Below are 25,298 nucleotides of genomic sequence, written 5' to 3' on the forward strand. Positions count from 1 at the left end.
CGCGTGTCTATCGCAGGCCATGGAGGATGATGACAACCCGCCCTGCGATGAGCTCCTGGCTCTACATCGTTGGACTATGTCTGACCCATGGCCACAGTACCACCATCCACCCGGACCATCCCTGCATGCGGCTGGACACTGCAGCGCACAGTCCCGTCCTCTGCCCGAGGGATGTTGATGGCGGCCCAAGGGGAAGGGGGCAGACTCACCTGGGGCTGAGGTAAGACCACCCCTCACACACACACTTGCGCTCAACGTACATGACACCCCCGCACACTTTGGACAGAGCACAAAGGCAGCTTCTGTAGGTGTAACATTGACTCTAATAACCAAAGGAGTTCATGCACGTGCCCTAGCCCCTAAAACTCATCTGTGCCCTGCACCCGTGCCAACTTACTCAGTGTCTAATTGTTTGGCCTTACGGGCCCTTTGACTACGTGGTTCCCCAGACGGTACAGCAGAACTGGAGGTGGACTCCTGTGATTCCTGCCCTCTGACACGGGATCCCTTTGGCGGCCGTTTCCTGGGGCGTCCTGGCCTAGATGGGCCAGGCTGCGGCCCGGGCGACTGGGATGGCGAGCTGCCAGCCTGTCCTGCCCATTGCCCACCCGATGCACCTGGGACGGAAGGGGGGGAGTCCGAGGTGTCGCGGTGTACCGGGACCTCCCCTACAGAGGGAGCCGGGACGGACCACACCACCTCCTCCTCCCTCGGGGTGCCCGATGGCCCCCAGGCCTCTACATGGGTGGGGGATGCGAACGGACTGGCCATCCGACGTCCCCCCCGACATCTGGCGCTGCCAGTCCTGGAGGCCCGTGCTGGTATCGACAGGGGTCTGCAAGTTTGCAGCCATGGAGCCCAGGGTGTTGGCAAACCCTGTCTGTGACAGTGCGACGCCGGCTCGCACATGGCCACTGGCGCCGATGCCCTCAGCGATGGCCTGCAGAGACTGGGCCATAGCCTGCTGAGACTGGGCCATGGCCTGCTGAGACTGGGCCATGGCCTGCAGAGACTGGGCTATGGCGTTGAGCGCCTCTGCCATCTGGCGCTGGCACTGGCTCATGGCCTCCTGTGAGAGGGCAGCCATTTCCTGGGCCACAAACGCCGCCTGCACGGAAGGCCCCAGGCCTCGCAAACTGTTCCCCATGTCTGACACCGTCGCACCCATTGCCTCCACCACGGACGCCACCCGTGCGGTGTCAGCCTGGGTGGCACGCATGACCGGCACCACTCCCAGCTCCTGGACGCGGGTGGACTCCTCCAACTGTGACCGCAGCCGCCGCAAGCCGCCCGTCACCCTCTTCGCTCGTCTCCGGGTCGGTGGTTGCATCGGATCTATGTGTGGGTGTGGTAACTGCAGGAACCCGGGATCCATCTGGGCAGCAGATGTTCGCTTGGGCTGGGCTGCCCTCCGACCGCCCGGTCCCTCTGCTGCTCCTACCTCCACCTGCTGTACCGGGACGGCTGTGTTGTGCGCACCAGTGAGTGTACCAGACGCCTCATCACTAAAGTGCCCAACCGTGGTGAGTGTTTCTGCGATGGTGGAGGGTGTTGGTGACAGCAGTGGCGTTGTGTCGTGCTCTTCGTCCCACTCTGAGTCCATGGCACTTTGGGGTGGGGGTTCGTCTCCACCCATCCACTCTGACTCACTGTCCGGTATTTCGTCTTCCTGGGTAGTGCTGTCCCGGGTAGGGGTGTCCTGGGTAGTGGTGTCCTGGGTAGTGGTGTCCTGGGTAGTGGTGTCCTAGCTCGGATGTGACGGGGGCCTGTGGCTGCCCCCCTCATCGCTGGGTGGTCGCTCCCGCACGTGACGGGGGTGTCGTCTCCCTGTTGCTCCAGGTCTCTCCGTCTCCCGTGGTGTGCGAGGGGCATCCTGCGGGCGTCGCATGCTGGAGGGTGCGGGTCTCTCCGTCTCCCGTGGTCTCCGAGGGGCATCCTGCGAGCGTCGCATGCTGGAGGGTGCGGGTCTCTCCGTCTCCTGTGGTCTCCGAGGGGCATCCTGCGGGCGTCGCATGCTGGAGGGTGCGGGTCTCTCCGTCTCCTGTGGTCTCCGAGGGGCATCCTGCGGGCGGTCTGCATCTGCGGGGATGGGTGCCTGGACATTTGGTCCTGCGATACACAATGAAGCATGCATGGTTAGACATCAGGCAGTGATCAGGTGATACGGGGGAGGGGGATATAGGGGAGGGGGGATATGGGGACGGGCTGTCGGTGGCTCACTCGCTAGTACGCCCCCGACCTCTGCATCAGCAACCTCCCGGTCCTCAGGTCCGCCAGCCAGTTCCAGGGCCCTTTCCTCGTGTACGGTCAGTGGCCTCTCATCAGCGGGCCCTCCACCAGTCCTCACATGCTCCCTATTGTTGTGTGCGCGCTTCTCCTGGGGGGGGAGGGGGCAGGGGAAAAAGGCAACAGTGTTAGGCAGGTATATGAATGCACGCCATCGGTTGCGCGTGCATTGCAGAGGTTAAGGTAAGGGCTGGATTCACTTGGGGATATGGGGGATATGGGGGAGGGGGGGATATGGGGGAGGGGGGATATGGGGGAGGGGGGATATGGGGGATGTGAGGGATATGGGGGAGGGGGGGATATGGGGAGGGGGGATATGGGGGAGGCTCACCCTGCCTGCTCTGACGAGGTCGTTCACCTTCTTGTGGCACTGGGTGCCTGTCCATGGTGTCAGGGCCACAGCGGTGACGGCCTCTGCCACTTCCCTCCACAGACGCCGGCTGTGGCGTGGGGCAACTCTGCGGCCGTGCCCGGGATACAGGGCGTCCTTCCTCTGCTCCACCGCATCCAGGAGCGCCTCCACATCGCGTGACTCAAACCTCGGGGTAGAGCGACGGCCAGCCATCCAGTCGGGTGTTGCGGTCGGGTGTTCCGGTCGGGTGTGGGGGAGCAGCACGGCCTTATGAGCCGTCACGCCGTGCAGCGCGTATGACGCTGCATGGCGTGAACCACTGCGCAAGCGCGGATCCCGTTACGTCGCTGCTAGCCCATTTCGGGCTGGAATCTATCGACCCATTTTTCCGACGTGACGCAAGTCGGATTTGCGCCGTTTTTTGCGCCGATCGGCGGACTTTCCGCCGATAACGGAGAATTTTGCCCATGTTCCTTGGCATGAGAGAAACCGATTTCATCAGGTTGCTGATTGAATAGATTTTGATAGGAAAGGGGCCACGGAGCCACTAAATCATTTTGATGTCCGCAATTATTCTCAATGCCAGGGCCCTATTCAAATAATCCACTTGTGCCTTCAACAACTCTTTGTTTTTTTGAAAATATTTTTATTCGAGACATTTTCCATTTTACAACATGCACAACAAACACTCAACTTTATACAACTTTTATAATAAAATATCCCCACCAACCTATCCCATACATCCCTCTCTTATGCCAACCGCCTCCCCTCATCTAGAGCCCCACCACCACCACCCCCCACAATTTGCTGACGACTACCAATTCTTAAAGAAAGAGAGAAACAGCTTCCGCCTCAAATAGAACCCCTCCTCCGGCGTATTTGATTTTTTTCCAGGTGCAAAAACTCTCATATATCGTCCCCCCCCCCCCCCCCCCCCAACCGCACCCCCCCCCCCCCAAGACGTCGCCCTAAGCGACCCCGGTGCCCGCCATCCAAGCAGAATCCTCTCCAGGGTATCAGGGAGGCAAAGGACAACACCTCAGCCTATTTCCCCTTCTGCAGCTCCAGCTCATCCGAAACGCCAACGATCGGCATCCACGGGCACGGTGCCAACTTTACCCCTGCAATCTCAGACGTAATCTCGAAAAAGGAAGCCTAGAACGTCCCCAATTTAGGACAGAACCAAACCATGTGCGGGTGGTTGGTCAGCCCTCAATAACCTATCCTCCACCACAGAAAGCGCCCACTAATGTGCACTCTGGGCACCACTTTAAACTGAATCAGGCACGGTCTCGCACACGAGGAAGTAGAGTTTATCTTAATGGGGCTTCACTTCACGCTCCCCCCCTCCCCCCGCACCCCACCACCACTCCCCCCCCCTCCCACCCACACAAATGCGCAACCCAACTCTTCCTCCCATTCTCTCTTCATCTCCTCCACCAAAGCCCTCTCCCTCTCCATCAACTGCCCATAGATATCAGAGATCTTCCCTTCCCCATCTCATCCAAAGACACTGCCTTATCCATCCCAGAGAGGGATGACAACCAAGGAAATGTAGAGAGCAAAGTTCCTCATGAACACTCAGATGTGAATTAATAATATAATAATCTTTATTGTCACACATAGACTTACATTAACACTGCAATGAAGTCACTGCGAAAATCCCCCAGTCGCCACACTCCGGCGCCTGTTCGGGTACACAGAGGGAGAATTCAGAATGTCCAAATTACCGAACAGCACGTCTTTCGGGACTTGTGGGAGGAAACCGGAGCACCCGGAGGAAACCCACGCAGACACGGGGAGAACATGCAGACTCCACACAGACAGTGACTCAAGCCGGGAATCGGACCTGGCGCCCTGGCACTGTGAAGCCATAGTGCGAACCACTGCTACCGTGCTGCCCACAATTCATAGATTTCATAGAATTTACAGTGCAGAAGGAGGTAATTCGGCCCATCGAGTCTACACTGGCTCTTGGAAAGAGCACCCTACCCAAGGTCAACATCTCCACCCTATCCTCAAACTCAGTAACCCAACCCAACACTAAGGGCAATTTTGGACACTAAGGGCAATGTATCATGGCCAATCCACCTAACCTGCACATCTTTGGACTGTGGGAGGAAACCGGAGCACCCGGAGGAAACCCACGCACACACGGGGAGGATGTGCAGACTCCGCACAGATAGTGACCCAAGCCGGGAATCGAACCTGGGACCCTGGAGCTGTGAAGCAATTGTGCTAACCACTATGCTACTGTGCTGCCCTTAGGTGCGACCTCTCACTTTATGGTCGCCACCGGAAGTCTTCAACAACTCTTTAACAAACAATCGTATGGCATGTCCAAATTCTTCCATGGCTATCTCCATTGTAACGGGGCACTTACAATGTTACTGAATTTCGAATTTGAAAAATTCCAGCTGAAATTTCCAAAGTTTCTCGAACAGTTTCTCAGCCCCCTTCCGGCTCCATTTCTGGAGCATTTCCAGACTTCTAGTCACTGACATTCCCTTATCCTTTTCTTCCAGGTCAAGATGTTTTCTCTAATGGATTAGCTGGAGCCATGCACGGAGGCCTCCTTGCTGCCTCTGCCGTTTTAGGTCGAATTCTGTATGTGGACCTTCTCCGTCTTAAAAGAAGACTTAAGAAAAAGGATCTTAAAAAAAGTGATGTGAAACACTGACAGCAGTTTTTGTGGCACCTTGCATGTAAAGTAATGAAATATTGTCCTCCTTGCTCGTGACAATCTTTGAAGTCTACTCATTTCCAATACTTTTTTCGCTGAGCACATTTTTGTCTCGGGGAGTGTGAGGGCGTGTGAGAGCAGCAGACTCTTGAGAAAATTGTATTGTCAAAATTCAAGCTGTTAAGATGTTCTTGAATGTTCCGTGCAGGGAATAGTCCCCGGAAATCAGAGGGCGCAATCCAACAGCCACGCAGTGCCGGAAAAGCGGCTCGCTGCGGCGATGCGTGGCCGATGGAAGCTAGGAGACCCCGCTCCTGGGATCTAACTGGCTCAGCGCGCCTGCCGAGATCCAACGAGATGTTGTGATATACGTCCCGCCCACAAAGGGCAGTGTCACCTTTTGGCAAATCCACATAAACGTGCAGATTCCCGAGGTACCCGAGGCTTTAGGATTCAAACCCTTCACCTCAGAGGCCTCGAGTGAGCGCCATTTAGTACTGATCCACACAAACAGGGTCCAGATGGAATGGTACTTGTGGGGGTCTCCCAGGGTTTCAGAGGCCCCCAGCTGCATGCTCTTTGGGCAAGTTGGTGCCCTGGCACTGCTGGTGCCACCTGGACACCCTAGTAGTGCCCATGTCAGCTGGCAGTGTCATCTGGGTGCCACCTTGGCACTGCCAAGGTACCTAGGCAGCACGGCCAGCTGGCATGAGCACTGCTAAAGTGCCAGATTGGCACTACCAAGATGGGGGGGGGGGCTCCTTTTGGGGGGCATTGGAGATCAGGAGGCCAATTAAAAATGTCCTCCCGATCTCTCGCTACACTGGGGAGCTCTGCTCGCTGGAACTCCCCAGTGTAGCGAGAGATCGGGACGCCATGACTACAAATAATAATAATACTCTTTATTGTCACAAGTAGGCTAACATTATCACTGCAATGAAGTTACCATGAAAAGCCCCGAGCCGCCACATTCTTCTGCCTGTTCGGTACACGGAGGGAGAGTTCAGAATGTCCAAATTACCTAACAGCACATCTTTCGGGACTTGTGGGAGGAAACCGGAGTTGCCGAAGAATCCCACGCAGACACACGGAGAACGTACAGACTCTGCACAGGCAGTGGCGCAAGCTGGGACTCGAACCTGGGAATCGGCGCTGTGAAGCAACAGTGCTAACCACTGTGATACCGTGCCGCCCGACATAGCGGGGCTGTGTGCGGCCTCGGCCGCGCGTTTCCCATTCAAGCCCCTTATTCAGCGCAAGTCACATTGAATAGCCATGTGTTCCTCGGCATTGCAAGCGCCGGGAAACATGCGGCTAAACGTGCTCGCTAGGGGGCGTTGTTCCCTTTTGGGAGAATCGTGCCCAGAGTGAATCAGCAGGGTAAACTGTCCCAGGTGCTTGGTTGTTGGGCACTCAGTCCCATCTCATGCCCTGGGAGCTCTGCTCACCAGTGCAGGAAGAGATTGGGGCGCCATTTTTAAATGGCACCTTGATCTCTTGATTCCCCAACATGACCCGGGACCCACCCCAACATCCCAACTTGTTAGGGGCTCCTCGAGCCCCCGCACCCCACCTCACCCCGCGGCCCGATTCCTGTCACAGGCAAAATGCCATTTTGGCACTTTGACACTTCCAGACTGGCAGTTCCCCTGGCCGTGCCACCTGGGCACCCTGTCAGTGCTAGGCTGGCACCCAGGTGGCACTGCCAGGGTACCAGTCTGACAGCGCCAAAGTGTCTTCAGCAGTGCCAGGGTGCCAAATCCCACCCAGGCGCCTCCAATTGCCTAAGGGACCCCCCCAAGTGTTGTTTCACCGTGCCCTGGTTTGTAGAGACCAGTGCTAAACAGTGGTCGCCTGGGATCGCTTCAGTGAGGGGATTCTATCCCCGGCACTGGTTAGACCCGGCGAGTGTAGATTCAAGTGTGCCTGAATGCACACTTGTATATTCAAATTTAGGCCCCGCCCCCATATCGCAACTTCTCACGAGATGCCGTTAGATCTCGCTAGGCGTGGCGAGACGGGTAAATCTCGCAAGAGGCCTCTCACGAGATTTAATGGCCGTGTCGTGTCCGAGTCGGGTGTGGCGGGGCAGGGTTTAGCTATCGCCCAAGGTTTTTCACGCTATTGATGTGTCTAAATTAATACTCTCCCCTTCCATAGGAGAAAACAGGAGGCTGCGAGCAGCACTTGCTACGATCCTGCCTTATCTTCCTTTCGACATCCCAGAAAAAAGAATGCAAAATGGATTATTTGATTGATCAAAATCTAATCCAAACTCGAGACAGCAGGAGTGATTAATCATTGACAAACATGGGGCACAACCGACAGAATACCCTTCGTCGTCCAGTACTTTCCCGGAGCGGAGAAACTACGACATCTTCTTCACAGCCTTCAACACGTCATCGATTAAGATTAACATCTTGCCAAGGTCATCCCCACACCCCCACTACTTGCCTTCAAACAACCGCGCAACCTCAAACAATCCATTGTTTGCAGCAAACTAGACAGCCTTCAGAACAACGACCACGACACCACACAACCCTGCCATGGCAATCTCTGCAAGACGTGCCAGATCATCGACATGGATACCACCATTACACGTGAGAACACCACCCACCAGGTACGCGGTACATACTCGTGCGACTCGGCCAACATTGTCTACCTCATACGCTGCAGGAAAGGATGTCCCGAAGCGTGGTACATTGGCGAGACCATGCAGACGCTGCGACAACGAATGAACGGACATCGCGCGACAACCACCAGGCAGGAATGTTCCCTTCCAGTCGGGGAACACTTCAGCAGTCAAGGGCATTCAGCCTCGGATCTCCGGGTAAGCGTTCTCCAAGGCGGCCTTCAGGACGTGCGACAACGCAGAATCGCCGAGCAGAAGCTTATAGCCAAGTTCCGCACACATGAGTGCGGCCTCAACCGGGACCTGGGACTCATGTCGCATTACATTCATCCCCCACCATCTGGCCTGCGAAATCCTACCAACTGTCCTGGCTTGACACAATTCACACCTCTTTAACCTGGGGTTACCCCATCTCTGGATCTGTAAAGATTTAATCACCTGCTAATGCTCGTATTCCAAGCATTGTCTGGCATCTTTGAATCTGTCTATATGTATGTTTCTGGAACATACCTCTTCATTCACCTGAGGAAGGAGCAGCGCTCCGAAAGCTAGTGACATCGAAACAAACCTGTTAGACTTTAACCTGGTGTTGTAAGACTTCGTACTGTGCTCACCCCAGTCCAACGTCGGCTTCTCCACAACATGATTAAAAAGTCTATCTCAGCCTTGAACATACTTATCAACCAACCTCCACAGCTCTCTGCAGTAAAGACTTCCACAGATTCGCTACCTTCTCAGAGAAGAAATTCCTACTCGTCTAAAGCACCCTTGTTGGTTATCAATCAGGCAAATGCACAGCTCCTGCCTTGGGCATTCGTTAGAAAAGAATAAAACTTTCGGAACTTCAGAGAAACTCCAAATGTGAGATTCAAAGTTTCTACCTTTGGAAATCTCTACTACTGCACTCTGGATGCCTGGACCCAGCGTCAATCCAAAGCCAGGAGCCAGAAATGAGTACTTATCAATGTTGTGTTTCCTTTGATGTTGTACATTATGTTGTGAAGAATTTAAATTCCAGGTAAACTCCAATCTACTCGATTGCTCCTTCAAGGGGCGGGATTCTCCGAAATGGAAGCAGACTGTTCGCGCCGTCGAGGTTTACGATGGCGCGAAACGGCCCCTATCCCGAGCGATTCAGGGCCCGATAATGGGCTAGGAGCGGCGCCGCATCATTTACGCACGCCAGGCCTTGGTGCCGCGTAAAGGCGGCGGCGCATACATGACGCGGCTGGCGCCGCATAACTGGCGTCACCCGCGCATGCGCGGGTTGGCCGGCACCAACTCGCGCATGCATGGTTGCCGTCCTCTCCGAGTCCGCCCCGCAAGAAGATGTCTGACGGATCTTGCGGGGCTGCGGAAGGAAGAAGGTCCTCCTTCAGAAGGACGGCCTGACGATCGGTGGGCACCGATCGCGGGCCAGACCCCATTTGAGCCTCCCCCCCCCCCGGTGCAGGATCCCCCCTCGCCCCCCAGCAGGCCGCCCCCCTCCCCAGCGTTCCCGCGCCGTTCCCGCCGGCAGCGACCAGGTGTGGACGGCGCCGGGGGGAACCCGCCCTTTTGGGCAGGCCGCTCGGCCCATCTGGGCCTGAGAATAGCAGGGGTGCCGGAGAATCGCCATTTTGGGTGTCTCGGGTGATTCTCCGGCCTGCGCCGCGCGGAACTCGACGGAGCCGTTCTCGCCGCTTGGGTGAATCGTGGGAGGGCGTCGGACCGGCGTCGCGGGAACATTTGGCGACCCAGGCGATTCTCCCAACCGGCGGGGGAGCGGAGAATGGCGCCCAGTGTCTGTGATCGTTTCTGCTAATCACAGATGCTCTTTCTATCTGTCTGTGCAGTGCTCTCTCTCTCTCTCTCTCTCTCTCTGCCGACCTGAGAATTTCTTGTTTTTCTCCCTCTGGAGTGATCTTGTTCTCTCTCGCTCCACATATGTGCCACCCTGCTATAGAGTTTTTTAAAATGTCGGTATATTGTCAAAATGAATGCCCCAATCTGTCGGACCAGATAGTTGCCTGTTGTAAAATGCGATTCACTGGCGTAGAGTGTAGAAGAAACAAGTTAAAAGACTCAAATATGTATGCAAAAACTTTGAGTTTTAAAAGTAATTTGTCCCAGAAAATGTATGATGCATTTACATTATTTTTATGCAACAGATTAACATTACCTTTTCATTATGCACGTTTAATCTGGGTTTTATTATTTAAGATGAGTGTTTATACATTCCTAGATAATTTTACAAATAATAAAGACTGAATAACTAAGAATTCTATTGATATTTAATCGAGAAATAGTCAAAAACCTTGTGCAGTTGATTTAGAAAAGTGACAGTAAATACTGCATCTCCCGACTTAATGTCGTGATGAGATAAAACAGTGCAGAATGCACATTGGTGTTGTCCTTCCTTACATCTCCTAATGGTGGCAGTACTGAGATAGGGGAACTTCTAATAGCTCAGCGTCGCCACTGTCAGGAAGTTATCGATACTGCAACTTTTAAAAAACTTCAGTAAAAATAAATTATCAAATTTGCCATGAGTAATCAAAATGACACCTGAAAAAAAATCGGATTAACCTGCATATTCTTTGTGAAAAGATAATCTTACCTGAAAAAGGTACTTTGTTCTGCTCCATATCAAAATGTTTATGTTCCGGAATACTCTTACATAATGCAAAAAAAGTTAACCAGATTCCAGTTGATTGCCTTCCTTTGAACGTTATACTAACCGTTTACTTTAGTGTCACAAGTAGGCTTACATTAACAATGCAATGACGTTACTGTGAAAATCCCCTAGTCGCCGCACTCCGACGCCTGTTCGGGTACACTGAGGGAGAATTCAGAATGTCCAAATTACCTAATAGCATGTCTTTCGGGGCTTGTGGGAGGAAACCGGAGCACCCGGAGGAAACACAGGGAGAACGTGCAGACCCTGCACAGATAGTGACCCAAGCTGGGAATCGAACCCTGGTCCTTGGTGCTGTGAAGCAACAGTGCTAACCACTGCAATACTGTAAATACTGTGATGCACTCTCAGCAGATCATTTTGCATTTTTCACTGCTAACCTTATCCTAACTCACCTCATCCTAACACACTCAGACCCACTCTCATTAAAATATATATATTTTTTAAAAGCGTATTATTTTACACTCACATTTTACACTCACATTTTCTCCGCTCATGTGCTAAGGATGCTATCTCATGCTGGAATACTATTGCACTGATGCATTGCCCATGGAGTGATCCAGGACAGTAACTGCTGGTAAACTAGGGGCAATCACGTCTGAGCCTGTCTTGTCCTCCTTGCTCACCCTGCAGCAAGGGGCATTGATCAAGAGGAAGGTATCTGGCTGATATTTCCTCTACCTAACTGCAAGGTTCTGAAGTGAACTAGTGCTTCAGCTGAGGGCAGCTAACAAGCAGTCCTGTGAAGCAGCCTTTTTAGCTCTGTCTGGCTCGGCTACACAAACACCAGAACATTCAGCACCAAGATATTTCCAGCCTACCTCATTTAGATTAACTTTCTTTGCAGCCTCCCAATTGCTTCATGCCATTTTTATAGTTACATGTGAAACTAAAATTATCTTCCTAAAGTGAATAAAAGGTACAAGAATCCATTTCATCATTGCTGTTTGGAACCCAAGTAAATATCTGATTACGTCCTGGTGAAGTGCCTTCCGACGTCTTGCTACATCGAAGATGCTATATGAGTCAATTTGCAGTTGAAATCGTCAGTCGAGAGCAGTATCATAACGGATTTTGGAAATGTCGGAGAGAATGTAGCAAAAAGATGAGCAGTTTAAATTGTGTGGGCCAAACAACATAGAATTTATTTTATTTCAAATCCTAAACTCTGACCTCATTGAAATGCTCCAAAACATTTGTTCGCTGAAAAGTAGAACTAGTCGCTCACAAAAACTGAGCCCTCGATTTGTTAGAATTTGTGTCCCTTTGCGGGGCACTGCTGCATTACTACAGAAATGAAAGTGAACATTATTGCATCATTTACAGAGTGAAATACAAAATCTTGAATTATAAAATATTAATCCTACTTTCCTGTACAGAAAATAGTTTTTGCAGCTGTTATAAAAAAAATGAACATTTCAGTGCTACATATACAAAAATAATCAATTCATACAGTACAGCCATGGAATTCCTCATGGCACTTACCAGTGGGCAAAACACTCAGCACGGTTATATGATATTCCTTCATTTTAGCATTAACCCATTTAAAACAGACAGGTTACCATTGCAGTTAAAATAGTGAATCCCATGCAGCAGTGTTAAGTACTTATTCACAAAAGTGCCAACACTAATTTCTGGGCTGAATTTTTATTTTAGTTCTGTCCGAAAAGCTAAAATACATTTACGTCTTACACCAGTAGCACAGTTAGTAAAAAAATAAAAGGGCAGGTCAGTAAAAGACAAACAGAACAAGGAAGGAAAAATGCTTCACATTATAAAATGGGGTACGCACTGCAGGGAAACACTGCCATACCGACGACGTTGTGTCAATCAATGAGTTGAGTGAGACTAGCAGAAGGACTCAAAGTATATTGGGTGGGATTCTCAGAGCCCGGGCCGGGTCGGAGAATCGCGGTGCCGGGCGCGATTCACCTGATGCCGCCCCGATGCTGGTCCGCCGATTCTCCGGTCACCGTTGGCGCCGGCGCGGTCGGCGGGGCGCCGGTCGGAAGCCCCTCTACTCGGCCTCCCTGACGATTTTCCGCGCGGGATGGGCCGAGTGGCCGCCGAGATAGGCCGAGTCCCGCCAGCACCGTTCACATGTGGTCTTACCCGGCGGGACCTCGGTGTCCATCCTGCGGGGGGCGGCCTGGTGGAGGGAGGTGGGGGTCCGACCCTGGGGGGCATCCAGCGTGGCCTGGCCCACAATCGGGGCCTACCGATCGGTGAGCCGGCTTCTCCTGGTGGGGGCCTCTTTTAATCCGCGCCGGGTCCCTGTTGCGTCGGGGCCGGTGCAGAGAAGGAAACTAGCACACATGCGCAAATTCGCGCCGGTTGCAGCGCGCATGCGCAGACCCGCGCCGCCCATTTGACGCCGGTATCGGCAACTGGAGCTGCGTGAGTCGCTCCAGTGCCGTGATGGCCCCTGTAGGGCTCAGTATCGCTGCTCCTGGGGGCCTAATGACGCCGTCGTAAAACGCGACGGCATTTACGACGGCGTCAACACTTAGCCTCTGTATCACAGAATCCCGCCCATTGACTCTGCAAACTACAAAGCAGAGGCCGGAATTCACCGACTTGGCTCCGGATCGGAGAATCCCCGGGGGGATGCGCGAATCGCGCCCCGACGCCGGCTTCCCCATTCTCCGGCGCCAACTCTCGGGCGGCCACAGGATTCCCGCCGCGCCAGTCGGGCGTCGTTGACAGTGCCCCCCCCCCCGGCGATTCTCCGGGCCCCGATGGGCCGACGAGTTTAGCCGAGTCCCGCCGGCGTGGGTTACTCAGGTCCCACACGGCGGAACCTGGAAGGTGAGTCTGCGGGGGACGTCCTGGAGGGGGTGCGGGGGGGACCCGACCCCAGGGGGGGCCCCACGCTGGCCTGGCCCGTGATTGGGGCCTACCGATCAGCGGGTGGGCTGGTTCTGTGGGGGCCTACTTTACTCCGCGGCGGGCCCCTGTAGGGCTCCACCATATTGCCTGGGGCCGGCACGGAAAAGGGAACCTCCGCGCATGCGCGGAATCACGCCGGCCGTTCTGCGCCGGCTGGAGCTGCGGGGACCACTCAGGTGCCAACCTAGCCCCCTAGGAAGGGGAGAATTCCCCATTATCGGGGACCGTTGACGCTGGAGTGGTTGGTGCCGCTTTTCACGCTGGCATGGGGACATAGCCCCATTATTGGAGAATCCCGCCCAGAGTCTGTTTAAACAGTGCACCACAACGGGCAGTCCGCAGAGTCGAGTTAACAAAGAGAAATAGAGAAAACAGAACTCATGGCCGAAACTACATTCCCCCCGATGAAAAAAGGGTGATTTCTGCCAGGTAAATGTGGTACATGGAGGATAATGACACAATACACATTGATTATTTCTGCAGAAGATTGATGTCGGGTTGATTCGGTCAGTTTAAGACCAATCTAATTCATTCACCTCAGTGCAGTCTTCAGGCTTGACAAACAAGTGAATTACTTTGCCATCTCCCTTCTGACTGGGATAGCTGCCCACCTGAACTACCCATTAGCAACAGTGTTAAACTTTCTCTATTGACATTCTTTATGATTTAACAGGAGACAATCCAGCTTGAAATACAAAAGCCACCAAGATAGCCTGGGACAAAATAGCCCAACGTGCAATTGAGAATTGTGTCCGAGAGGCAACCAAAAATGTTTGAAAGATCATCGTTATTTTTGTAGCAGGCAGCTGCAACAGCTAAAAACAAAAGCAAACCACCAGAGCCAGCCTCTTGGACCCTTCAGAAACCTCTGTGCAAAGTTCAACCCTGCTCCTCGCTTACGTACCGAACACTGACAATGTGTTGTAACTGACAACAATTGCAAGATCCTTTTTTAAAATACTGTTACTTATTTTATTGAAGGATGCATTTTTAAAAGTTTTAAATTTAGCAAAATATTCACAACGAATTAAAAGGTGAAGTGGTAAACCTATTGTCATGATATCCACATTAACATAAACATTCCCGTACCAGCCTCCCCGAACAGGCGCCGGAATGTGGCAACTAGGGGCTTTTCACAGTAACATCATTTGAAGCCTACTTGTGACAATAAGCGATTTTCATTTTCATTTCATTTTCACATATCATGGTGCAGTCACACACACACACTGATGGACAGGTAGATGGACCAACCAACACACACACAACATCGCAGCCAATCACCAGTGAGAGCACACGCACTATAAAACAGGGAACACCACAGTTCCCGCTGATTCTAACAGGAGATAGCACAGAGCTTACAGCGTGCCACTCAGACATACACCATGTGCTGAGTGCCTCACTAAGATAGTGCTAGGTCTGGGTCCACAGGTTAGCTGGTGAAGTACGAACCACAGCCAGAGGTTAATAGTTATTATTGTACAGAACAATAAAACAGAGTTGTACCATCTACAACCTTGTTGGTTCGTTTGTGTATCGGAACACCCAACACGACACCTAAGTTATTTTATATCAGAGACTTGATGCAACTTGGTGTTTCGGTTATTTTGAAGTGCAGGCTCTTCTTTAACTTACAGTAATCGGGAAGAGCGTAGGCTTTGACCTACTTCTAATCAGAACTTTCTGAGCACAGTTCTTTCTCTGGTGAACTCGTGGCCTTATCAGAATGAAGGAAGGTTTTGCTTTGATAACCAGAAACCACAGTTTTAATTTTCCAACTGCTGGGTTACGGTGTCAGAAACTGTAAGCTCGCAGCCATGAAGCTACATCTGCCATTAGCTGGTTTTTCAAATGAATCAACGCTTCCATTCTTTTTAGAACATTTTGTACATTATCGAGGATGTCACACTTCGTTAGTGTTAGCATTTCTTCAGATCATGCTGATGCCAGATCCTGCACTGATGTTAGATACATAAAAGGTTTGCCCAATCTTGAATTTCAGTCTGTAACTTCAGCAATTTCAGCAGGTTGTCAATTCATGTCACACTACTGAGGCTTGTGCACACAATCTAGACCTGCACTCCCAGTGAAGCACTGAGGGCGTACTGACTGTCGGAAGTTGTGTCTTTTAGATGAGCGGGAACTGTGGTGTTCCCTGTTTTATAGTGCGTGTGCTCTCACTGGTGATTGGCTGCGATGTTGTGTGTGTGTTGGTTGGTCCATCTACCTGTCCATCAGTGTGTGTGTGTGACTGCACCATGATATGTGAAAATGAAATGAAAATGAAAATCGCTTATTGTCACAAGTAGGCTAAACTAAGACCTCCCCCGCCACCCCATCCACCCGGTCAGGTGGATATAAAAGATCCCCTTCTGCTAATTTGAAGAAGAGCAGAGGAATTGTCCCTGGTGTCCTGGCCAACATTTATCCCTTGACCAACATCAGGAAAACAGATTATCTAGTCATTGCCTTACAGCTACGTGGAAATTCCCTGCTGCATTTTCCTGCATTACAATGAGTGACTGCACTTTAAAATATTTCATTGGATGTCAAGCACCCTACGATTGCGAAAGGCACCACACAAATACAAATTCTTTCTGATTCCTTTAACATTTGTGGGATTTCAGATTTCCAAAAAGGTGAACAGTGCAGGAGGAAATTTATCACTAATATCACCATGGTGTAGACTTTTACTAAACTAATCTGGCATAAGAGGAGAACAAGATTCTGATGTATTGTGATCTCTGCCTACAGGTTTCTAGTAACTATTTTTAAAAAATAAATAGGTTTATTTCTGTAATGCATTTTACTTTTTACATGTAACCAGCTACATTTATAGTTTATATTTTCAGTTCTGAACTCAGAGACGAGAGGCAAAAATCTGAACAATTTCAAAATTAATCATCGGTCGGGGATATTTCGGCAACTTGTTGGCAGCGATCTTTGGGGAGGTGACCTCTTCACTGGCTGCTGCCACATCCTCCACTCAATTAAGGACACCAGCCGTGGCCCTGAGGTCGCAGGCCCAATCAGTGAGCCTGCTGCAGGCCCAATCAGTGAGCCTGCTGCAGGCCCAATCAGTGAGCCTGCTGCAGGCCCAATCAGTTAGCCTGCTGCAGGGCCAATCAGTTAGCCTGCTGCAGGACCAATCAATGAGCCTGCTGCAGGCCCAATCAGTGAGCCTGCTGCAGGCCCAATCAGTGAGCCTGCTGCAGGCCCAATCAGTGAGCCTGCTGCAGGCCCAATCAGTGAGCCTGCTGCAGGCCCAATCAGTGAGCCTGCTGCAGGCCCAATCAGTTAGCCTGCTGCAGGCCCAATCAGTTAGCCTGCTGCAGGCCCAATCAGTTAGCCTGCTGCAGGCCCAATCAGTTAGCCTGCTGCAGGCCCAATCAGAGAGACTACTACAGACCCAATCAGAGAGCCTGCTATATGCCCAATCAGAGGGACTACTACAGACCCAATCAGAGAGCCTGCTATATGCCCAATCGGAGGGACTACTACAGGCCCAATTAGAGAGCCTGCTATATGCCCAATCAGAGGGACTGCTGCAGGCCAATCAGATAACCTGCTATATGCCCAATCAGAGGGACTACTGCAGACCCAATCAGAGAGCCTGCTATATGCCCAATCAGAGGGACTGCTGCGTTGGAGAGCAGCCACACTGACAGCAGTAAGGCGCTGCTTGTAGGAGAAGTGCCGTGAAGGTAACACAACCTTGAGGCACCCTCTGAAGATATCTCAATTGTCTTGCAATACACTGTGGCCCCAACTGTGGCCCACTAATCCTTGCAGCTCTGGTGGGGTGGGGTGGGCGGGGGTCTGGATGTTGCCGGGTCTTGCAGGTCACCAAGCCACCCAAAAGCAAACTGCCTCTGGGCATCTGCTGGGCTTTGGCCTCAGCTGGGGCCCTCCCCACTACCAAGAAGATAGTGGCATTGTCGCACTGTCACCAGTTGGTCTACAGTTGGGCACTTATAGATTCAAACTGACTGCCCACCAGCCCTTTCTACCCCACATCTGGCAAGATTGGCAGGGGGTGGGATATCATAGGCCCACCGACCCGACACCCTCCAGTCTGACCTTCCCCCTGGCCTTGGTCAGATTCCACCCACCTGATGAGCAGGAGAAATTGCACACCTAACATTCCCGGTTTGCCTTTCACAAGTTCCGTGGGGCTTTATCCGTGGATGTCTCCGCACAGTATTCTAGTTAATCTCGGTTGCGGCAGGGCTAATGTTTACCATTGCTTTCAGCTGGTTAGACGTGGTATCTCTTGTATTTCAAATGGATGGGATGAACAGGCGGACAAGCTTTAAAGGGTAAAGTGTCTCCCTCGTGTACTTGGTAATTCTATTTTCAGTCAGTTTCAAGATTTGAAAAAAAAACAGCACCCAAAGATTAGAGGCCCATTAATGCCCCTTCCAGATGTTTATTGCGAAAGAAAATCTGTTTTCAAATGAACATTATCGCTTTGCACGTGGCTAATTTACCTATTGCTTATGGTTCCATGATCATGTACGGTCCTTTCTGTAATCTGCTATCTTAATCCAGTCTCTGTACATAGTTTGAAGGGAAGTAACCTGTAAGTCCATTGATAACGCCTTCAAACCAGCCGTTCTCATTTTTGGCGATGACGTAGATGATTTCTCCTTCTTGAAAGGTCAAATCGCCATCACTCTGTTTATTGTAAGTGTACAGTGCAACAGCTGAGGGGAAAGAACACAGATCGATTTGTTGGCTAGCTCACAGCACAGATTCTGCAATACTGATCAAAGTTACGGTGAAACAGAAGTGTCTGAACAGCGACATCTCCGCAGGGAGCACTAATGCAGGTATCACTACATCTTCACTATTTCTTTCCTGAAACAGATCTTCATTCCCAATGGACTGTTCTGCACCAGAGAAAGGTACCAGAGAAAGGTATGTCATTGGCACACGTGTTGCAGGGCAACTATGCTACAAGGAAGTTGGGAGATACGTTTTAAGACTAAGTTCAATATTATAAAGCTGATTCAGACAAAGAAAGGAATAAGATGTGGAATATAAAATGGGAAAACAAAAGCCAAAAGGGAAGACATTTTTTGGAAACATTTGTTGGGAGGCTGTTGGTTACAGAATAGTACATCTTAAATAAGTCTATGCAGTCTTCTATAGGTTATCTGTAAACCTTTATTAACTACTGAAACTATTTATGCATCCAATGTAAAGGATAGAGGCTAGAAATTGTCTCCATTCATGGGCTGGTTTAGCACAGTAGGCTAAACAGCTGGCTTGTAATGCAGAACAAGGCCAGCAGCGTGGGTTCAATTCCCGTACCGGTCTTCCCGAACAGGCGCCGGAATGTGGCGACTAGGGGCTTTTCGCAGTAACTTCATTGAAACCTACTTTTGACAATAAGCGATTATTATTAGGTCTCTATTCAACATCACACTGGTACCTGGGTCTAGGTCATGTGCCTTCTTAAATCATGTGCAGGCAATACTGTACTCAGTCCCACAGGAACGCTGCATGTCCCAGACCCCTACACTACACCTCCTACCAAGTCTCGATCCAAAATTTCTTTACTTAATTTTTACGAAATGTAGGCTTTGCTGCTTACCAGCATTCTTTGCCCCATCACTAATTGCCCTTGAGAAGGTGGTGGTGAGCTGCCTTCTTGAACCGCTGCAGTCCATGTACACCCACTATCAGGGAGGGAGTTCCAGGATTTTGACCCAACGACAGTGAAGGAACGGCGATATAGTTCCAAGTCAGGATGGAGGAGAACTTGAAGTGGTGGTGTTCCCATGAATCTGCTGCTCTTGTCCTTCTAGATGGTAATAGTTGTGGGTTTGGAAGGTTCTGCAGTGCATCTTGTGGATGGTACACATGGTTGCTATTGTGCATGAGTGGTGGAGGGAGTGAATGTTTCTGGAAGGGCTGCTGTGTCCTGGATGATAAACAAGCTTCTTGCGTGTTGTTGGAGCTGGATACATCCAGGCAAGTGGGGGGTATTCCTTCGCACTCCTGACTTGTGCCTTGTAGGTGGTGGACAGACTTTGGGGAGTCAGGAGGTGAGTTACTTGCCGCAGCATTCCTAGTCTCTGACCTGCTCTTGTAGCCACAATATTTATATGGCTAGGCCAGTTCAGTTTCTCGTCAATGCTAACCCAAAGGGTGTTGGTACTGGGGGATTCAGTGATGATAATGCCACTGAATGTCAAGGGGCAATGATTTGATTCTCTCTTATTGGGGATATTCATTGCCTGACACTTGTGTGGCGCAAATGTAATTTGCCACTTGTTAGCCCAAGCCTGGATATAGTCCGGGTCTTGCTGCATTTGGACATGGACGGCTTCAGTATCTGAGGAGTCTCGAATGGTAGTGAACATTGTACGATCATCAGCGAACATCTCCACATCTGACCTTATGTTGGAAGGAAGGTCATTGATGAATTAGCTGAAGATGGTTGGGCCTCGGACACTACCCTGAGGAACTCCTGCAGTGATGTCCCAGGACTGATATCGCTGACCTCCAACAAATACAACCATCTTCCTTTATGCTCGGTATGATTCTAACCAGGGGAGTGTTTCCCACCTGATTCCTATTGACCTGAATTTTTCTATGGCTCTTTGTCGCCACACTCAATCAAATGCTGCCTTGATATCAAGGGCTTTCACTCTCACCTCATCTCTGGAGTTCAGCTCTTTTGTGGCATTATCGCTACCCCATGCCATTGGTTTAGTTCTTGAATTTAAAGGTTAAGGCAGTCTCGAGGTCTTATACCCTTGTCTGTCTCGTTCACCATTCTGTCAGTGGAATGATAGGCTCTGTTGTTGCTGGTTCCTCCTGTTGGCTTGGAGATTGAGCTGGCATCTGGCATCTTCTCCCATTCTCTCATGTTGAGGCACACTGGGTTGATTTGGCTGTTGTGTAGATCAGTGGTCGCTGCTACTCTCGTTCATTCTTGTGGCATGGACAAAAGTTGTGCTTGTCTCCTGGTCACTGCATTTTCTGTGCTCTGCTCCCTCAACTTCCTTTGGCCGCTTCTTTCAGCAGCTCAGAAACGTTGTTGAAGTTTTTCTTAGTCTTCCAGCATTTCAGCTTGTTTCAGCATTTTGGTGAGGTTGTGGATATTTGATCCCCTCCTGCCATGTTGGGAGGGTGTTGGCCACAGATAATATGTCTTAAAGAAGTCTTCATTGTCTTCTTTTGGTTAACTGCATGTCTTTGTTAAAAAACTAGAACCATTTACACATGCACAGTAAAGGTTACAGGCTCGTAGCTAACACCATGCTTATGTCTTTACCCATCTCTGCTCGACACTACACTGATATACTTGGTCTGGGTCTTGCTGCTTCCAGCATTGTGTGGGCAGTCCTGCACTCAGTCCCACATTAACCCTGTATATCCCAGACCCTTATGCTACAAGATTTAAAATGTATGTAAATTCTGACAAATACCAATGAAGAACAGAAGAATAGATAGTAAAGAGGAGCAAGGATATGGAGCGAGAAAGAATAAATAAGTAGAAAAGTAAGCTGAGAGGAAAAGAGCTACAGGTTAGAAAGAGATAGCCCAGCAAAGCACTTTGCCAAATTACTGTACCAAAATGTATTCTATGGACCTGCTCAAAGTGGAAAAACTGTCTTTATTCGATTGTGCCTCTCAAGCCAATAATCTTTCAAGTATTTTTCCCTATCCTCATTAGCAGTAATATGAGCTGAAAGTGTTAGACAACTAAAATCGAAGTTGATGGAAATCAATTACCATTGTACAAAGCCGAAATCTATCCTTTGGTACATCTGCTGTATAAATGTTTACAAGAACAGAAAATGAATTCCATAAGAACTGAAAACGGAAGTCGTACCAGTACCTTTTTCAATGTAGTTGGCCGGTATCCATTGAGGCTCGTCTAAGTAGTCGATAGGAGGCGGTGGTGGTGGGGTCAATTCATGAAGATCAAGCATAAAGTCAGGAGGAGGAGGCGGGGGTGGGCAGTCAGTGACTTAAAGCGAAGAAACAAGGTTATAATCAGAACAGGAAAATAACATTAGCTTAACAAAAGAGAAGTATTACAGCAATTAAACCAAATCATGGAGAGCCAACACAGATTATTAAGCAAGCAAGTTTGTAGATATTTTCTAAGCCTCAACATTAGAATTGTACCCCCATGCTTTTAAACATATCAAATAGAATTTTTACTTTATTGCAGACTGGGTGATACTGAATTAGTCCCTGTCCGATTTTCCCTTCCATTAGATCATAGAATTTACAGTGCAGAAGGAGGTCATTCGGCCCATCGAGTCTGCACCAGCTCTTGGAAAGAGCACCCCACGTAAGCCCACACCTCCATCCTATCCCCGTAAACCAGTAACCCCACCTAACCTAAGGGCAATTTAGTATGGCCAATTCACCTAACCCGCACATCTTTGGACTGTGGGAGGAAACCGGAGCACGCGGAGGAAACCCAAACATTGGGGAGAACATGCAGACAGTGACCCAAGCCGGGAATCGAACCTGGGACCCTGGAGCTGTGAAGCAACTGTGCTAACCACTGTGTGTAGCACCGTCAATATGACGCAAAGCAGGTTGAGGTAATGTCAATTGAAGGCTTTATTAAGCAGAACGTTATCCCCAGCAGCGTGGTTACAGAATGCAGCTGCTGAGGGAAATGGAGGGGAAAACTGGGTTCTTATACCGGCATTTCTGGGTGGAGTCCAGTAGGTGGCAGATCCTATCGGGACCTGGCATCCCTCCACCAATAGCCTGTCGACATGTGGTGTACCGTATTACCCCTAATACATACCACCACACTGTGCTACCGTGCTGCCCATTTATGTGGTGTACAGCAGAAACCTGATTCAGTATCACCCATTCCACACTCATCTTAAGGTAAATTACCCCCACCCCCTTCACTCTTCTATTTGTACCACTTTAGCCGTCCATGGCTTGCTAACGTCATGCAGATGTCATTTCAAAACGGTCAGATGCATTTCTGATATTCATAGTGTAATTAATCAGCAACATATAATCAAACAGGATTTTTTTTTGCTTTTTAAAAGTGTCCATGAGGATCAAAGAGCATCTGTGCAGTTGGATTAAAGTTCTGCAACTGCCTGTATTCTGACTCAGAGTCCACGGAGCCACCATTGGCAGGCAGATGTAATGGCGCCTGTAGATACATTTGGTGATATAATGGCAGCTGAAACCTATCCAGCCAATGGCAATTGATCTTCCAGCATACCAATGTTTTTGTTTCTTCCACTTCAGGACAGCAAAGTGGTACAGTGCGGGAGACCCGGATTCGATTCTGGCCTCGAGTGACTTTGTGGAGTTTGCACGTTCACCCATGTCTGCGTGGGTTTCCTCCGGGTGCTCTGGTTTCCTCCCGCAGACAAAGATGTGCAGGTTAGGTGAATTGGCTATGCTAAATTGCTCCTAGGTGGCGTAACGGGGATAGAGTGGGAGGTTGGGTCTATGTAGGGTGCTCTTGCAGAGGGCTAGTGCAGGTGCGATGGGCTGAATGGCCTCCTTCTGCGCTGTAGGCATTCTATGATTCATGAAAATGTTTGAAAAAGAAACCCCACATTTAGCAAAGAATAGCTGTTGTAAAGCAAATGATGCATCATTCAGAGTGCCTTCCCCAAAAAGTGAGAATGTTATTACTTATTTGCTCTTTCTAGGAAGCATTTGAGAACAAAGAAGCAACTTCATTAAAAAACTGCAGTAGGGCAGCACGGTGGCGCAGTAATTAGCACTGCAGCCCTCCTGGCGCCAAGGACCCCGGTTCAATCCCGGGCCCGAGTCACTATACGTGTGGAGTTTGCACATTCTCCCCGTGTCTGCGTGGGTCTCACCCCCACAACCCAAAGATGTGCAGGAATTTTGGGGGATTGGCGATGCTAAATTGCCTCTTAATTGGAAAAAAATAATTGGGTACTCTAAATTTATTCTTTAAAACTGAAGTTAGGAAAACACCTGCTGCCCTGAATTAATGGATTCCTGCAGAACTATATAAATATACAATCTGAATCTCCCCTTTGAAACTGCCTCAACCTGTCAATCAGAAATATTTTAGTAGGCAATGGGCCATGAAATTGAATGTAAACAACGCTGTTCAAAGCTTTCAGCTTTCTTGGCACACACACAGATTTCTATACTTTAATGGACAATGAAATTGATTGTGAGAGATTTCCACCGCATTGAAGTGGTTACTTTTACCTTCATTTCACAGACCTTTCAACTTGGCATACAGACAGACTTTGTAAAGGGTTTAGAGGTACAGATGGAATCACTTTCACTTTATTATGAGAGCTGGGTATTTCTGACATACTGAGTGACTGTTTAATGGGTTTAGGGGTGCAGTTTCACTTTATTATGAGAAAACTTTAATCTTTAGATATTGAGTGACTGTTTAATGGGTTTAAAGGCTGCAGATGGGGAGATCAGCCAAACAAACCCCCTCACCTAAGCCCCACCTCCCAGGAAGGTTCCCCCTCGGCACCCTGGATGCAATTCTTGGGAAGGTACTTATACCCTTGCCGGTCTTCAGACTGCAACCTGTCAGGTCTACGTTCCTCAGAACTTGCACCAATTCACACCAGCAGGACTCTCGGCTTGGGGGGGGGGGGGGGGCTGGAGCACCCCAGCTGGCCTGTGAATCAGGCTTCCCATCCATCAATTAGATGCTAAACAGTTCTAATGAGCTATTTTCATGTTCCTGCCAGGTCAAGGCAGGAAGCTCATCGATGACGTTGGGAAACCATTATGGCCAGCGTGGCAGTCCGAGAGACTTGCGACCGGTTTGATGCCCAGTGCGAATTCCGATTTTGACCAGACGTGGGATTGAGCGAGCCATTGCGAGTTTTATTACTTGTAACTTGAGTACTTGTGAGATCATATGTAACATAAACTAGAGAAATGTGCAGATACAGAATTTTACAAGGGTAACCAAGAAAATGTGCTTTTAAAATACAGTTCAATTACAATGGGCCAGATTTTGGAATTGTTGCATACTGTGAATCTAGTGCATTTGCGTAAACTAATTTGTGCAGATCTGTTGTGCGTTGTCAGCTAAATATTAAAGTATATTCTTTAGCTTTTAGAGTTTTATTCCCAATAGTCAGCAAATATGGAGGAATTGTCCCCAAACTCTCAGTAAATTCATAATCTATTAAGTAATATAATAAAGAATCAAAACACTGGGCGCGAGCTAACTGAATGGGAAGAGTCCCATAATGAGCATATTTAGCCAGGTGTTTCCTGCACTCGGAGCACCGTGAAAAACCATGCTATCTACTCGGACTCTGGTTATATTTGGGGCCTCAGCGGGGAACTCCCCGTCGAGGCTGCACTTAATCCCGTTTCCTGCACTGAGGAGCTCCACTCACCAGAATGTCTCAGTGCAGGAGAGATCGGGCTGCCATTTTTTAATGGAAGCCCAATCTCTCGACCCCCCGGCTTGACCCTCAAACCTCTGCAAAGCCCAACTCACCTACAAGGGATCCTAGGGTCCCCCTGCATCCCATTGGAGCAGGGCACCCCCAGTCCCAATCCCCGGCGGAGAAATTACAGTCTGGCACCTTGGCACTGCCAGCGTGGCAGGCTGCCACCCTGCCCAGAGGGCAAGCACCTGGAGGCCTCCAATCCCCTGGGGGACCACCACAAGTGCCGCTCCATTTTGTCGCCATTTGCAGAGACCAGCACTGAAGGGCACTCACCTGAGATCTCCGAAATGAGTGGGTTAGATTCCATACCCAGGGTAGATCACGGGAGAGCATATTAGAGTGAGACAAGCTGC

The 25,298-nt window shown here is 50.0% G+C and overlaps 1 protein-coding gene and 1 pseudogene across 3 annotated transcripts in view; one reads left to right on the plus strand and one right to left on the minus strand.

The window, feature by feature from the left end:
• The window catches only part of LOC140398069 (all-trans-retinol 13,14-reductase-like), a 77,233-nt pseudogene extending 71,915 nt beyond the window's left edge, over positions 1-5,318 (plus strand).
• A 6,943-nt stretch (positions 5,319-12,261) lies between these two features.
• LOC140398482 (abl interactor 1-like) overlaps positions 12,262-25,298 on the minus strand; it is a 61,071-nt gene continuing 48,034 nt past the window's right edge. For all 3 annotated transcript variants that reach the window (XM_072487219.1, XM_072487218.1, XM_072487217.1), the window contains 2 exons: positions 21,372-21,503; positions 12,262-18,222 (listed from right to left, as the gene is read on the minus strand). In XM_072487219.1, coding sequence (XP_072343320.1) covers positions 18,059-18,222; positions 21,372-21,503 — 296 coding nt within the window. In that variant the 3' untranslated portion in view covers positions 12,262-18,058. The remainder of the gene's footprint in view (positions 18,223-21,371; positions 21,504-25,298) is intronic.

The sequence above is a fragment of the Scyliorhinus torazame genome, chromosome 21, assembly GCF_047496885.1.
Source record: "Scyliorhinus torazame isolate Kashiwa2021f chromosome 21, sScyTor2.1, whole genome shotgun sequence".
NCBI classification, from domain to species: Eukaryota; Metazoa; Chordata; class Chondrichthyes; order Carcharhiniformes; family Scyliorhinidae; genus Scyliorhinus; species Scyliorhinus torazame.